General features: G+C 32.4%; 1 protein-coding gene across 3 annotated transcripts in view; it reads left to right on the forward strand.

Moving 5' to 3' along the window:
• LOC111702066 (innexin inx2) overlaps nt 1-17356 on the forward strand; it is a 23243-nt gene extending 5887 nt beyond the window's left edge. The window contains exons 4-16 of one of the 3 annotated variants that reach the window (XR_002765348.1): nt 63-136; nt 5133-5201; nt 6961-7032; nt 7852-7901; nt 8524-8624; nt 12727-12809; nt 13300-13341; nt 14152-14247; nt 14537-14625; nt 15144-15208; nt 15631-15733; nt 16078-16339; nt 16979-17356. Coding sequence is in view for 2 of the 3 variants with exons in the window: in XM_023473629.1 (XP_023329397.1) it covers nt 63-136; nt 5133-5201; nt 6961-7032; nt 7852-7901; nt 8524-8624; nt 12727-12809; nt 13300-13341; nt 14152-14247; nt 14537-14625; nt 15144-15208; nt 15631-15733; nt 16078-16174; nt 16231-16239 (950 nt within the window). In the remaining variant the exon portion in view is untranslated. Of the gene's footprint in view, nt 1-62; nt 137-5132; nt 5202-6960; nt 7033-7851; nt 7902-8523; nt 8625-12726; nt 12810-13299; nt 13342-14151; nt 14248-14536; nt 14626-15143; nt 15209-15630; nt 15734-16077 lie in introns of all 3 variants that reach the window. The other 2 variants (XM_023473629.1, XM_023473628.1) reach the window with 2 other exon arrangements.
• The last annotated feature ends 105 nt before the right edge of the window (nt 17357-17461 follow it).

Consider the following 17461-nt stretch of genomic DNA (forward strand, 5'->3'; position numbering starts at 1 on the left):
CCCCCCCCCCCCCCTCTGGATTTACCCCAATGTAACTTGACGTTACATATACATATGTTTAGGTAGACTTGGAGTTGATTTCCCCCATCCTGGTGTTGGTCCATATCCTGTTACTGCAGATAGAGGGCTCGTCAAGGTAAACATTATGTGTAGTAAATGCCCTACTCCAATAAATCCGTTTAGACTTGTATCAATCCAGGTACAAATCAATCCCTGTTGTTAATCCACGAGGTATAGAACTATTTAGTTCTGTAATACGGTATCAATCCAGGCATATACTTCCGTATTCAATGATATCTATGTTTCAAGATACAACTTAACAATACTTTAGTATCAATGTCAATCCGGACACGACTTTATCTGTATCAATACTTTACTATCAATGTCAATCCGGACACAACTTTTTCTGTGTCAATACTTTACTTTCAATGTCAATCAGGACACAACTTTATCTGTATACTTCATCCTTCAATAAAAGGGATTCAAAGGCTTCTTGTTTGTTAACCAAGAAGTAATTACTCTCACACCATAATTAAAGTGGAGTCTAATTCCAACTTAGTGTATTTTAGGTTCTAGGTTACAGATTAAGTTAAATATGCGTAATTACAAGTTTTGCGTTGTTATATACAAACCTAGTTAAGCAAATCACAATACAGGTTTGGCATAGTTATTTAAAGATGTATCTAGGTTAGATTAATCACAATACAAGATTTGCATAGTTACTGATAAGTACATTTAGATTTGCAGACAAAGTACAACATATTTGATCTAGGTAAAATTATGGGATCTGCCACAGTATTAATTACAAAATGGAGGAGTGTTGAAAAATATAGTTATCTATCCCTTATTTTCTACAATTTTAGCCACTACACATCTCTTCTTTGTTTTGTCTCCATTCCGATTTCTCGACTGCAAACAGAAAATTCATGAACTCCATCATATCAAACAGGCCAGGTTTCATATGATTCTTCGACTTTTTCGGTTCATCATTTGTACATATAACAGGAGACTGGAGAACCAGAACTTGTTCCTGTTTCTTATCAATACAGTTGCATTGCCCTAATACACAATTGAAACTGTATCTACAACATTAGGCTGATCCAATTCATCAATGTTGTCTTTGAGTTCTTTGTTGGATACAATGGGGATATTTCTTTGACTCCTTTTAATCCCTTCCCTGTCCCTGCACTTGGATTCCCCATGTTGCTGATATCTCTGTCATTTCTGTATTCCTGCAACATGTGATGTGTCCATGTTAGTGTCTGGTTCCAGAATGATATTCAGAATCTGGATTACTGATTAAACGTTGTGTTACCATGAACTAATTCTGCGTTTCCATATCTACGTCCTCATCTGCTAGACAGATGGGGTGGGGGAAGGGGTGCTTCTACTCCTGCAGATGTATTATTCTTAACAATTCTGCTGTGACATTCTTTTGGTTTTCGGGAAGGGGATAACAAATCCATTTTCTTTGTATTATCTTCCCTGTATGACAATGTTTCAGTTCCTGTGCTAATTACAGCTGTTGGATCACCATTTGCAGCTGTTGAATTTACATTAAATTTGAAACTTCTCTCATCTTATTCGTTTCTAATATTGCAGAGTGTGAGGGATCACTGGGAAACCAGTAGGCACTACAATCTCCTCTGAATTCTTTTAATACATCTATGCTGACTTGCCTGGATTTTCCTTTCTTGTACACTTCCATTACTTCTGCTAGGGCTGGAGAGATTTTCCTGAAAATCTTGTGCGGTCCAGCTCAATATGTACTTAACTTTTCACAACTTCCATGGATAATCTTCAGATCAAAAACCCAGATCCACTCTCCAATTTCAAACTTTGACAAGATTGGCTTGTAGTATTGAGCATTTTGGTATGCTTCTCACTCATACCTGCAACATAAGCCATTTGTAACCGTTCTTGCATCAGTCTGTCCAGTCTGATAGTTCCATTTCCCTGTCTGCTTTAGGTAGGGGATATATCCAACAAACAAGAAGTGTAGCTTTCCATCCAAACATGGTTGAAGAATGGGGTCTGACCACTGTTAGTATGCATGGTTGTGTTTTAATCTAAACCGGCTGCTTTTACACTCTGATCTCATTCCTCCTGCATCTCCCAACCCATGGGTTACAAAATACCCATTATGGATCAATGCCATCTCTCAAGGATGTTGTAAGATGGGTTGTATTGTAGGGTCTTGTTATGCAATATTTTTAATACTCGAAATAACTCTTTCCATAACTGGTTTATGAACTTGCCACAAGTTGTCTAAGTGTATTTAATTAGGGAAACCAAACACACTAAAGTCTTTAAATTAAAAATCTTGCCATGGTGCAAGCCTCTGTATTGTAAATTGGATAAGCACTTGCAAATCTTGTGAATTCGTCTTGCACTGTCAACAAATAACGGTTCTTTCTCACTGTTTTGGTCAAGGTCAATGAATACTTTTTTACCTATGTTTCCCACTGTACTCGAAACATGACATCCCATCTTGGGTTTGATGCTTCTTTCTCTGGTGAGACAGATATCTGAACTTGTTAGAGCTGATAAAACTAAGAAAGTTCTCTGAAACTTGTCTAAAGTACCGTTTACTCCTTCATGTCTGGACATTATTATTTTGACAGATCTGGAACGCTTCTTTTAAACTTGCTTCCAGTAAGCAGATACTCAGAGCATTATATGGCTTTGTTAGATCCATGTGTTTATTGTAACAGAAAACCCAATCATTTATCATGAACAACATAGGATTGAAGATCTGTCTCATCCTCATTACTCCTTGTACTTTCTTAATTCTTGCATATGTGGTGCTTTGCCTTGTACAACCCACTGTATAACTTCATTCAAGACTTCATTTTCTTCCTGTAGTTTCCATAGCTCATTCCCTTCTATAATCTCATGCCCTTGTTTTTGATACATACTGTGCACTGCAGGTTAATATCCGGCAAACTTCCGCCTCTCTATAGCTATCTCCTCCAGATCGCTGTCTAGATCTGTAGCATAAGTTATCTTGAATTCGCCTACTTCATCATCTAACTGATATTCTTTATTCTCTTCTTTAGTTGGTTCATCAAATTGATCTGATCTTGATAATGCATCTGCATTCACATTTTTTGTCCCCTTCTGGTGAATCACTATGAACTCGAACTGAGCCAATTCTGCAAACCAGTGATGAAAAAGGCTTTACTCAGATTTTATACTGACTATGTACTGGATGTGTCTGTATAAACTAAAAAGGGTGGGCCGTTACTTCAGGATTTGCTTCCATCTCTTCATACATGCTCTTCACTAAATCCAATAACTCTCCCTTCATAGATGGATAATGTTCTCATATCAATTGCACTTCCTGCCCCAGCAACTGATAAAACGCTCCACTCCTTCCTGTTTTTGATACAGTGCACCAGCAATATTCAATGCAGACCAATTTGTGGTGAGAATAAAGGGCTCATTAGAGTCAAAGACTGAATATGCCTGAATCTTTCCTGCTGTGAATTCTGCCTTTAATTGCTCAAAATCTTTCTCTATGTCATCTGACCACTTGAATTCATGCTGTTGTCAAAGCTGAGAACCTGGGAATGAAACCCTGCTAATATCCAGTAAATCCAAGTAATGAGGACATCTCCTTACAACTAGTTCTGTACATTCTTGATATAATACTCTAGCATTTGTACTCCATCTTAACTCACTTTATGTCCTAAATACTCTACTTCCGATTAAAAAGACCTTGGTCTTCTTTGGCTGTATCTTGATCTATGCGTTAGTGTGAGCTTGAACTACCTTCCTTAGTTGTTCCAAGTGTCCCCATGGGTCTGTCGAATATGCCAGAATGTCATCCAAAAAACCAGTAACCTGCAGGTAGATCAGCCATTACCAGGTCCAACAACTTCGAATGCACTCTGCTTTCATTAGATAAGCTGAATGACATTCATATCTAATGGAAGATTCTGAACGGGCTGATAAATGGTGTACAATCTCTACTTCCTTCCTCGATTTGTATGCAGTGATAGGTGCCACAAGTGTCAATTGACATGACTAGTGAATATTGTGGCATCCTTCAACTTCTGCAGATTCTCTTGAATGTTTGTTAATGGTAAGCATCCTTCAATGTGGCAGAATTTAAAAGCCTTAGATCTGTCACCCATCTTGTCCTTTCATCCTTCTTCTTAATTGATGGCCCAGGGGCTGTTAGCAGGTTCAATGTCCCCTTGCTCTATCCACTCATCTATCTGTTCTTTCAAGTTCCTGAAAGCACAGGAAAAATTCACTTTGTATTGTTTTCAGAACTCGAGTCCCAAATTCATTGCATGATTTAGTTTGCTGATACAGGTAAAAATGTCAATGACCGATATGTCTGTTCAGAGTTTAATGAACATAGCTATATTTAAAAGAAATGTAAAAAGGGTTATTACATATATGCAGTTAGATTTAGGTTTCTATGGTTTGGGGGTTATTACTATATTTATTACATATATTAAGTTGTCATCTCGATATATAATGAAGTTGTAATCTCTGTTTGATTATTTGTATGCCTGATCTCAATTGATTTGCCTCAAATTTTGATTTGGGAACTTGGGAGAACCTTGGGAATTTTCTTAGCTTAGTTTTCAGGCTATAAGTTGAGTGGGTCGACTTTTATAGTTTAAAAGTGGGTTGGCAATAAAAGGAAAAACTTAGCTTCCAGGCAAGACTGGGTTCCCACTCCAGTACTTCAAATGAAATGATTAAAAAATATTAGAGAAAATTGATTAGTATAATTTACATAATCCATCTCCCTATATTGAAGCTAGTCTATCATACAGGGTTGCCCACAAAGGATGAGTCTGTAAAGACGTCATGGAACTCGTAAAATATGACAATCTCATATTTGAATTAAATCTTTTGCCTTATATAACGTCCTGTAACGGCTTATGTTATGATTGGACTAAGAAAAAACAAGTTTACAAGTTTGCAGTTGCAGGGCCGTAATCATAAATATAATTAAACAGATTAAGTTTCATCCTGTATGGGTAACCCTAGGAATTTTTATAAATAATTATGGCTTAGTTTTATCGTAAAATGTTAGTATTTGTATCGATAAAGATAATTAAATCGTGGTTGAAGGCTCACTTAAAATTACTTATATACATTTGCTTAAGGTGACGGAAGAAGGAGATGAGATTCGGCATGCTTGGTATCAATGGGTTGTATTTGTTCTTTTCTTCCAGGTAAACTAATCTATATAATAAATATCCTATCTTATATATATAATATATATATTATTGCTTTAATAACTGGCAACACAGTGGGACAAAATTGGCTGACATTTTATCTAGGGAACCCATGCACTTTTTATATTTTTTATATTACATATAACACATGTTTTAAAGAACATGTAAAATCTTTCCCTGGGATTTTTAGAAAGATGGTGATTTCCCTGCATAATAATACCGATGTAAAACCTTTATAAAAAATAGGAAATATTCTGCTTAAAAAAAACAGAATTTTCATATTTAATAAAAATAATCAAGTAGATTAGAGTCAGAAGCACATTTTAACATTATTTCTTTATAGTTTTGCACAATTTTTATGGACGAAAAAGCTTGTTTAATACCAATCAGTTGATCACTTAATGGAGGGAGGGATGGCAACGTCGCCAATTTGTAATCCCCATATCTGCAGGGTACTGGTGAGTCCTGCTTGGTACTGCTGGGTACTGCCGGGGTACTGTGGAGTATTGTGGGGTACTGCAGGGTACTGCATGGTACTGCTGGTTACTACTGGGTACTACTGGGTACTACTGGGTACTACTGGGTACTACTGGGTACTACTGGGTACTACTGGGTACTACTAGGTACTACTGGGTACTACTGGGTACTACTGGGTACTGCTGGGTACTACTGGGTACTGCTGGGTACTGCTGGGTACTGCTGGGTACTATTCCGGGTGTAGGGGGGTACTCAGGGGTAATGGGGGTACCAAGGGGTTGGGTGACGGGGTTACTTTGGAGTACCGCAGTGTACTGGAAGGTACTGAACGGTACTGCAGTGGTGCCCTGTACCCTGCAGTGCCCTTGTACCCTGCAGTGCCCTTGTACCCTGCAGTACCCTGTAACCTGATCTACCCTGTAACCTGCAGTACCCTATACCCTGCAGTACCACGTAGCCTTCTGTACTCAGCATTATTCTGTACCCTGAAGTACAATGTACCCTGCAGTACCCTTAACCATGCAGTTCCATTTTTACCTGTATCATTAAACCAAAAATATAGTTAGTTGGATATAGACTCTGTTTATTTACGGGTAGAAGTATCAGTTCTCTGTTGAGAGAATATAATTTGATAGAGTTGTGTTTGGATTGATACACGCTTAAAGAAATATTGGAGTAAAGCATTTATTACACCCTGTTACAATAACTTTCCATACACAGATTTGGGAATTACAAATCGGCCATCCCTTTCTCCTAAATATTCGTCAGTTGTTCAGTTTTAAACTAGCTACAGAATCTCTGTTTTACTGTTTTACATGAATGAAAATAATGCAAAACTAGAATAAAGTGACACCCGGAAATACTTCTATATAAATACTAAACATTTTTGTTCATAATAAAAATTCAATTTGGTTTGGCAATTATTATATGCAGAATCTTTCCTGTTTTTGGATAGTTTTTACTAATTTTTATCACTACTTATTTTGAATTTTTAAAATATGCCGGATTAGGAAAGTCTTATATAGATATTTGCAATCATCCAGAACAAAAAAGTTTTCTTAAAAATTAAAATTTATAAGTTTTATAGGACATTCTGAATATTTCTTATACAAATGGAGTACCGTCTGCAAAGCATGTATAATCATGTGGTAGGGCGGGCCGCGCCAGTTGTATCTCCCTTCTAATTCATACTCCTTGAGCGTGGGTTAACGTCAGGGTTATATATGATAAAGAATAATAATATAATCTGACGAAAAAAATTAAAATAATCTCTATTGAGGCGTGCTGTTGTTATTTCCCACATTTTCTGTGGAAAAGTTTCGAGGGCGGGAAGATTGGAATGCTGCTGCAGGTATCATTATTATTATTGTTATTAGTAAATCTAATGACATAGTATCACATCGTCGAATTCACTGCAAACTGTACAAAAGGAGAAGGTTAAATTTATGCGAAATTACTGGTACAACTTTGTGACCTCGTAGCTCCTCTAGATTTGATTTTAAGCACAGTATGAGAAAAGAAAGCTTATCTGATTATATATTAGAAATATAAAACATTTTTGTTCTTCTCAATACCTCTTCAACAAGAGGAGTTATCAATGAAAACCAATCAAATTTCAATTATTTGTGTTAGTTACTTTAGCTTGACTTGACTTGAATATATTTTCATATTTTTATTCAAATAACAATTATGAACCCGCCTAACCAGCGTTTTGAGTTATTAAGCCTAAGTTAGTTAACGATGATAAATATTGTTGGTTAAACACGTCAAATTATGCATTTAAACCTCTCATAATTCTCAAGATAAATATTGATTACTGTTTGTTTCAATATTTTTGCAGATTTAGTCTCTTTAAGGTCAATTTCAATTGAATCCTACAATTTAGGAAACATTGCGGACGGAAAACTTTCTAGATTTTGTTTAAAACCTGTTCTAATTTATATGATTTTGTTCTTTTCGGTTCAGCTAGAGACTCGCTAGGGATGTATCCTGTTTTAAAAGAAGGATAAAATAAATGTGCTATATGATAATCGATACAATCAATTATCTCCTTCAGTAGTTTGGTAGAATATAAAAAAAAGTTTTAAAGTCAAATGTTTATAATATAAATTTAATATAATTTATAAATATAAATCATTAAATTCTAAAAATAAGGGAATTATTCCTATAGGATTTGAACGGCTATGTGCTGACTGGAGGGGAAAACACTGAAAACAAAAGGTAAGAATTATTTAAAAAAACAAAATGGACAATAATTTGTATACACATCATGCAGTCAGTAGGCACAGCCTCATTTTCAATTAAACAAACATAAAAATAAAACTTTTTTTATTTTTGTCAAGATTGTTGTTAATTTTACTATATTTAACATAATTAAAACACATCTTATAATTACTGTAATACTTTTTTTACTTGTTTTTTTTTGTCAGATAGGGTGTCCCACGAGCATGACAGATGGTGAATAGTTTTGAATGTCTTATTCCACATACTGTTTAAGACTTTTTGCAGTTTATTTCTTTAAAATAATGTTTAACTGATATATATATTTTACAGTGAAATCAATTTTACTATAATACAACTGTCATATAAAAAATGTTATTAGTCTCGTTAGTATTAAACATATTATCAAATTATGGAAGAAGATATTTTAAACTATTCACCAACTGTCATGTTTCGTGGGACACCCTGGACTTAATATGAAGATAAATACATAGAGAACTGTAGTTTCTATAAGGAATGTGACAGAACTCCGTTTGTATACATTGCTCCCAGGAACTACAGTACAGTTTTATTTTTAACAAAGTTTCAATCTTCCTTGATATTATCAATGACACATTTACAGGGCGCTTATCGTAAATTACTTCTTGCGGACCTTGAGGACAAACAACATGTACGTGTTTAAGTTCCTGGGTTGTGAATTCCTCAATCTGATCAACATTTTCGGTACAGTACAATTCTAGTTCATACAGTACAATAATAGTTTAACAGCACAAAACTAGTTCATACAACACAAAACTATTTTATACAGCACAATACTAGTTTATACAGTACAATACTAGTTTATACAACACAAAACTAGTTTATACAGTAAAGTACTATAGTTTTTACGGTACAATACTAGTTTTACAATACTAGTCTATACAGTACAATAATAGTTCAACAGCACAAAACTAGTTTATACAGTACAATATTAGTTTATACAGTACAATACTAGTTTATACAGTGCAATACTAGTTTATACAGTACAATACTACTTTATACAGTACAATACTACTTTATACAGTACAATACTAGTTTATACAGTACAATACTAGTTTATACAACACAAAACTAGTTTATACAGTGCAATACTAGTTTATACAGTACAATACTAATTTATACAGTACAATACTAGTCTATACAGTACAATAATAGTTCAACAGCACAAAACTAGTTTATACAGTACAATATTAGTTTATACAGTACAATACTAGTTTATACAGTGCAATACTAGTTTATACAGTACAATACTACTTTATACAGTACAATACTACTTTATACAGTACAATACTACTTTATACAGTACAATACTAATTTAAACAACACAAAACTAGTTTATACAGTACAAAACTAGTTTATACAGTACAATACTAGTTTATACAGTACAATACTACTTTATACAGTACAATACTAGTTTATGCAGTACAATACTAATTTATACAGTACAATACTAGTTTATACAGTACAAAACTAGTTATACAGTATACGAAGCATGAATTAGTGTTCGTTAGGAAGTTTTGCTTTTATTAATTTAAATCATACATAGCCCTGTACCTTCATTTTCTCCATTTTTTTTCTTCCATGGGTGAGATAATCGAACTTGAAAAAAATTTGAATATTTTTCTTGTGCTTATAGCTTTCGGCCCATAGACATGATTAATTAAGAATGTGGACAATTTTTTTATTTTTATTGGTTTAGATATATTAGGTTTTAATGTATTTGGTTGACATATAAAGAAGGTTATAGATAAGTGACTAGATAGTTTTATACATGTTTGTTAATCGGCATACTTATGATAATTACACATGAAATTATTTTAGAATTTTAGTAAAAATTGAAACTAGTTTGCTAGATAATTGGATCATTCTTTTAGATGAATTAAAGAGGTTTTAATTCATACATTTATAGAAAGATTTTATCATGGAAAATTTTTATATCTTATATATATTTTATATCTTATATATCTTTTATATCTTATGGTGAGCTTATGGTTTTATTCTATGTTTATATGTACTTTACTTGATGCACATACACCCTGTATCAAGGTGACATAAAAGGGACAGTTAGTGTAAATTCAAGTGACAAAGATGGCAATGCCCGATTTAAAACATCAACTTTGAAAACTGTGTCAGATAAAGTATGAATTTTATATAAATTTTTTGTTTATTTAAACTGTTCATTTTCTTCAGCAGAGATTTTTTCTGTCACAAGGTGTCACAGACAAAAACAAAGACAAAAGAAAAATGGATTGTCTTTAACTCTTCAATCTTAAATTTTAAAATGAACAAAGTTGGTGTTCAGAATTTGGTTCAAGAAGCATAAATATTACTTGCTGTCAATATTTTTAAAACAATATTATTTGTCTACTTATTATTAATGTTTCCTAAACTGTTTAATAATATACATATTGTATGAGTATGTAAAAAAAACACTAAAATTAATGTATTTTTTACTAAATGTTCACAAATACAAAGATTGAAGATATAAAGCATTCAATCATCGTTATTTTTGATTCTATTGATTTTTAGAATTAGCCAGAAAAAATTTCTTTAATTGGACTTTTTTATTTGTCAATCTTTCAGCCTCTAAAAGATATCAAATACCCCGAAATTAACGACAGCCTAATTGGCCTGTTGTGATTCTATAGATTTTTCCATTTGTCTGATAATAAGGTATTCTTTTCATATAATTTTTAAAAGTTTAATTTATGTCTGAGTCCCTCAATCAGACCTTGTTTTTTCAATTCTGTTCTTAAATATCACTTATTTACTCCAGAAGGCAAAACAACATATCATTTTTATCAAAGATTTTTCAAAAACCTGTGAGGGCTTAACTGACTTTATGTAACACATACATATTTAAATGAATATGTAAACTGTCTGCTTAATAAATTAAAGCACAGGCCTATAGTCTCCTTCTTTCCGGTAATAATCTTAACTTCCCAAGGTTGCTTTTAAGAATCAAGGAAAATGTAGTTGTAAATTAGACCGAGCAGAAACAATCCTTTGGACCATATCAGGTCCCTAACATATAGCCCAGGCCCAAGGGCATATTTAGAAAAAATATATGGGGGGGGGGGGGGTTGAACTTATATTTAGGGGGTGAACTTGTCAAATACACAGAGTTTTAAAATGTTCTAATGAAGTTTGTAATTTCTATGGTTTAAACTGTCGTCACAGGGATCTTCACTTCCGAACCTACACCCCTCAATCAATTGTCTACTTTAATTTCAACTACCTGTAAACCAATTATGTTTTATTCAAATCCCTATGTATTTGTATTTTTAGCTGAGTTCTATTCAGCTTTTGTACAGAGCCATACAAAATATTCTATGTACTAAAAAGTGTTATTTAAAAAATAGAAAGTTAAAAGACATTTACAATTGACTTAGACAAAAAGCATACAAAGGTATCAGACCTTTGCGCTGAAATTCTAAACGGTAATGTTGGTGCTTCAGGATCTGTCATTATAAATTTTTTTATTTTTATTTTGCATTTTTAATAGATATAATTGATAATATTTTTGCATATAGTCCGTACAGTACGTATTACGTAACCAGAACTTCAGCCAATGGCAGTGTAGTATACTGGTCATGTGATTTACATCTATATCATGTGACCATCATACTGCACTCTCATTGGCGGAAGTTCTTATGACGTAATACAGACTTAAAAAAAAAATATTATCAATTATATCTATTAAAATGCAAAATAAAAATTAAAAAATTTATAATGACAGATCCTGAAGCACCAACATTATCATTTAGAATTTCAGCGCATTTTTTCATTTTTTCTTTACAATCCCTTTAATAAAAAAACTGTTAAATTATATTACCTCTTTAACCAGAGCTGAAAACTTAAGAATAATGGATATCAAGATTAATGTTTAACTAAACTAATGTTTTACTAAACCCGAGATTACTTAAATTTGCATTCGATATCCAAGAAAGAAGTAAAAATTCAACCAATCAGTGTATAATGTTAAAATGTACTCCTTAACTTTTGAAAATCCATTTTTTTTCTGGTGTTAATTGTGTCATATCAATTGAACTAAACATCGAGTTCCACCCTTGACACTAGTTTTCAGACTAGTGAAGTGTAATCCTTAAACAAATAAAAATTTGACTATTTGATTTAACAGAATTCAGGGTTTTTAATAAAAAAGTATACAAAATGATATGGCAAAGTTAAAGGTATTTGAAAATTATTAAGAGTATTAAGAAAGTAATAATTAAAAACCCCTGGAAAGATGTAAATCTAAAAGAAATATATCAATAATCTGATAATGATAAATCCTATGTGAAAACTTCAAGATTCTAATTAGATAACATGTTAAGATCAAATAATAATTTTATTTTTACGGATCCATTGTCCTTTTCCATTTATTGCATTAATAGTTATTTTGTTCTAATTATTTTTTTTCACGAATATCTATTTTTTTATAATAGTTAATAGATTGGAATATTGATTTTCTGGTTCTAAATGCTTGCTTGATATTTAACAAATTTTTCCTATGAACATGAAATTGATCATAATTATTAGAAATGCATATAATTTCATATTCTTCTTCTTCTCAAAGAAGAAGAATATAATTTTATATTAATACAAGTCAAAGCGGCTGAACCGCGATCAGGCACATTTTTTTTGTGTTTAAAGTTTACATCGTGGATTGAATATTTTCAGACACTTATTCATTTTTTTTGATTTCTATAACTTTCCAATGCTCTATGGTGCGCTTAAGAATCGAAATTGTAAGTACACTATACTATAATTGTTCTTCTTTTAGGTCAGATGTACCTTATGGACGCCTTTCTAGGAGGAGAGTTCAGTACATATGGTTCAGATGTACTGAGAATGACAGGATTGGATGTAAGTTTAAATACTAATTATTAATTAACCAAAACCAAATCATTCCCTTTTTCATTAATTGAAGCAGTTTTGAGTTTTCTCTTTTTTCATTTGCCCTATACAACCTCCAGGCTCCCCCCACCCTCATATTTGCACTGTTCACAGATTCATTGAAATATTCATTAGCATTACCACCAAGAAAATTATTGATAGAAAGTTTGTTGTTAAAAACCAACCGTGTTAACCACCCTCTCCCTTTTCTTCAAACCAGTTTAGGAAGAAAAAAATAATAATCATTTTCTCCAGAGAAATCATCAATTAAAACGTTGATAGAAATTCTTATTAGAATAATTTTGTGTTAGGATGTCGATAATATTATTGATTCAAGTTTGCTCTTAAAGATTAAAATGTTACCCCCCCCCCCTTCTTTCACTTGTGCACATTCTGAAAACAGTTTTTAAAAGAATGCATAATGAAAATTATAAACTAATTATGATTAATATTCTACTAGGATGAAGAAAGAGTGGATCCTATGGCTAAGGTTTTCCCTAAGGTATTGTTTACAACATAGTTACCCGAAACCCTGAAAGGTTTAGACTTTCATGGAAAAAAGTTTTTAAGTTTAAAGAATCAAATATTTAATGTCTGGGTAATTTATATTCAATATACAGGGTTACCCAAAAATGATGAGACTTCTGAGACGATTTTGTGGTACTTAAAACATCATTACATGATCCAAGGGAAGGATTATGACTGGTCGGAGTTGAACACAGAAATTGAGTTTTTGCCACAAACTCAAATTTTCTAATACCTATATATCTACAACCAGATAATGTAAACCTTTGATATTTTAAACTTAGCTTATTTGATCTATCAGAATTCATGGTTTGAAATAACTAAGGTATACGCCACTGGGTTATGAAGTTATAGGGATAAAAAAATCAGAGTTTGTGACAAAAACTCAATTCCTATTCCCCGAAAAAATGTAGAAATTTATTATTTAAAAAATTTCACCAATTTTAACTGAGAAATCCGCGAAAAGGAATTGAGTATTTGGAACAAAATCAAATATTTAAACCTCAATATCTTTAGAACCCGATGTTGTAAACCTTTGATATTTCAAACTCAGATTATTTGATCTAACAGAATTCATAGTTTGAAATATCTAAGGTCTGCAACATTTGGTTCTATAGATATAGTGATTAGAAAATCAGAGTTTGTGCCAAAAACTCAACTCCTTTAAGAAGGATTTAAACTTCTAAGCTAAATTTTGTAATAGGGATGGGGGCGCGAAGCAACTTTAAAGCCTAGTAAACATAATAACGACAATGTAAACAAAAAATGTTTAAAATTGTTTATTTAGGTTTCTAAATGTACCTTTCACAAGTATGGACCGTCTGGAACTATAGTCAATCATGATGGACTCTGCATTCTTCCCATCAACATTATCAACGAAAAGGAAAATTAGAATGTTCATAACACATCAACTAAACTTAAATTCATTTAGTTCTTATCAGATTAAGTTATTTTATCCCTTAAATAAAAAAGGCTGGGTGCGGGGGAGGGGTGGGGTCATTTATATTTTCAAAAATTTAAAATCAGCGACCGGGGCCTTTTGATTTTTAAGGGATTGTTAAAAAAGTGGGATGATTATCCCCACGCAGGGGGTGGGGGGGGGGGGTGGGCCTGAATCACATAACTTATCAACATAAGCTAAAGTTTTAACATGAACATTTTTTTAATTATAGATTTATATTTTTCTGTGGTTTTGGTTCCTATGCCTTATCTGCTGGACTTCATTGTTTTTCTGCTTTAGAATTGTTACATGTGCATCCAGGTACATCTTTATATATGATGCATATCTATGCTCTCAACTAATTTTTTTCGGCCCGGGGGGGGGGAGATTTACACAAAAAAGACTGTAAAGACGAGCTAAAATATGATGATTACAAGGTACTGCTGCTGCCTTGACTTTAATGGTTTATTTTATATTCATAAATACAGTAGAAATCTCGGGTTTGCTGTCTGTTTGTATTCGATCAATTCATAATTACTCCCCGATCTTATTTGCCCAGAATTTTGATTTGGGAACTCGGTATAACCACGGGAATGTTATTAGCCTGGCTCGACAATTCTTAGTTAAATAGATTAACTGTATTTCTGAGCTAGTATTTTTATACATGATCGAGTACATTCAATATGGCGAGATAAACGATGTAAACTTTCCCATGTTACTCAGATATTGAGGTTTAATGGGTATCGTTGTGAATCGAACATGTTACTCTATAGATTATATAACGTTTTATGCATTCCATTGTATAACATTTTTACTAATTTGATAAATATAAATTGTAGGCGAACTAGATTTCTCATATTCTGCGGACGAGCTAAATCAAATAGCAAGGACGACATTTCAGTAGGTAATGATTTCCCTTCAAGCTTTTAAATGGGATAAAAATAAAAATAAAAATTTATAACTGGTGTAAATACAGTGAGAACCAGAAAACTCTGGAATATGAAGTCTACTTAAAGACTCAAGTTATGATTTTAAATAGTCCAAGAACATGTGACACAACACTTGTACACTGTACAGCGTAAACAGCCACATTTCACGTTTAAAGTGTTTTAATAACTTACTTAAGCAATGTACTCAGTAACAACATCAAATAAACTCAGTATTGTTATTGTCGTCTTCTTATTCTGCAGTTTTCTGGTTATCACCTCAGCATTTTAAACCAAATTTCTAGATGTAATGACGACATTTAAAAAATATATTACTTTGATTAGAATAAGAAAGAAGACATTTTAATTAAAATATTTTTTATCAATGCATAAAATTCAGTGATGGAAAAGCTGTGGTTTGGAGACTGGTTTATCCTGATGCAGTTGTGCAAGAATATGAATCCAATGATCTTTCATGATTTAGTCATTGATCTCAGAGATAGGTATTATATTGATCTCAGAGATAGGTATTATATTGATCTCAGAGATAGGTATTATATTGATCTCAGAGATAGGTATTATATTGATCTCAGAGATAGGTATTATATTAATCTCAGAGATAGGTATTATCTTGATCTCAGAGATAAGTATTATATTGATCTCAGAGATAGGTATTATATTGATCTGAAAGATATGTATTAAATTGATCTCAGAGATAGGTATTATATTGATCTCAGAGATAGGTATTAAATTGATCTCAGAGATAATTTTCAATGAAAGACGACTTATAGTTACATGTCGTCTCGAAAAATTATTTAGTTAATATATGACTCAATTATTTTGTTAGGATGGATCCGAAGAGAAGTGACAATATTGAAATGGAAAACGGAAATACGTATCCTACTCTTCCTCTTCTAGAGGAACCCAGAGCTCCGTATAAGGAGATTCCATAGACATAATCATTATAGGAAGACTCCATAGACATAATCCATACAAGGAGATTCCATAGACATAATCCTTATGAGGAGATTCCACAGACATAATCCATACAAGGAGATTCCATAGACATAATCAATACAAGGAGATTCCATAGACATACTTCATACAAGGTAATTCAGTAGAAATAATCCATACAAAGGGATTCCATTTATAAGCTCCGGGCCCTATTCTATAGACATACTCCTAATCGGTCATGAATAGACTAACCTACGAAAATATTCAGTTTGAGACTGGATTTTCAATTGTTCATTCAAACATTAGAATTTCAAGTAGATATTCTCTAACAAGTGAAATTGAAAAAAATTCTAAGAATATCAATTCATCACTTTTGTACATATTATTAAAGATAAAAATTGATCTAAAAATGACAGCAGCTGAAGTAGTGAATATGTCTGTTAAATGTTATTTTTGATCTGAATTATAAAATCTGATTGTTTTTTTTAATATCCTCAATTTTGTAATTTACAAATTTGTTGAATGTTTTTTACGTTTTTAATTTTGTAATCTCACTGTATTGTGCCTTTTTCTTAGTTTTGTAAGATACTGATAATATTTAAGGGATTTTTGTCGTAGATTTAGATATTTTCTTGAATAAGATCGACTCACAGACCACAGTTGCCTAAACATCTTTAATATGCTATTATTACTAAGAAATATTTCGAACTAGGAAAATAACTTCAAATCTTTTTTATCTGAATTTGATAAAATGCAGATTTCCGTTGTTTTCTTAGTGATAATCATATTTTCAGCTTATAGACTGTTGATGAATCGAAGCAAGTTCGGAATTACAGGTTTATATTAGTGATGCCACGAAATCAACTACCTCAATGAAAAGCTTATGCCGGCGGTGTTTTGAATGGTTAATTCATTGCGTAAGATCGTAATATTTGGCCCGCCAAGTTTTTTAAACTATATTTTAAGTTTAAATATGTTTCTAAATTCCATATCTTAAAATATTATCTTATCACTTGATACATTATGAATTGCTTTTAGTAATAACAAGTTACTCATGTTTTTTTACGGTGCCATTGAAAATTGGCTAATTTAGTGTTAATTAATTTGTAACAAGTAGTTTTTAATATCTCCTGTAGTTGTAGACAAATTTTCAATAAAGGTATGATAATGTATTTTTTACATATTTCATATTATATTACAGTATCAGGATGTGACTTCAGAGTTAACTATGCTAATAGTACGTACCCCCAATTTTTCAGGGAGAAATGAAGATTATA

Source organism: Eurytemora carolleeae, unplaced genomic scaffold, assembly GCF_000591075.1.
Source record: "Eurytemora carolleeae unplaced genomic scaffold, Eaff_2.0 scaffold53, whole genome shotgun sequence".
NCBI classification, from domain to species: Eukaryota; Metazoa; Arthropoda; class Copepoda; order Calanoida; family Temoridae; genus Eurytemora; species Eurytemora carolleeae.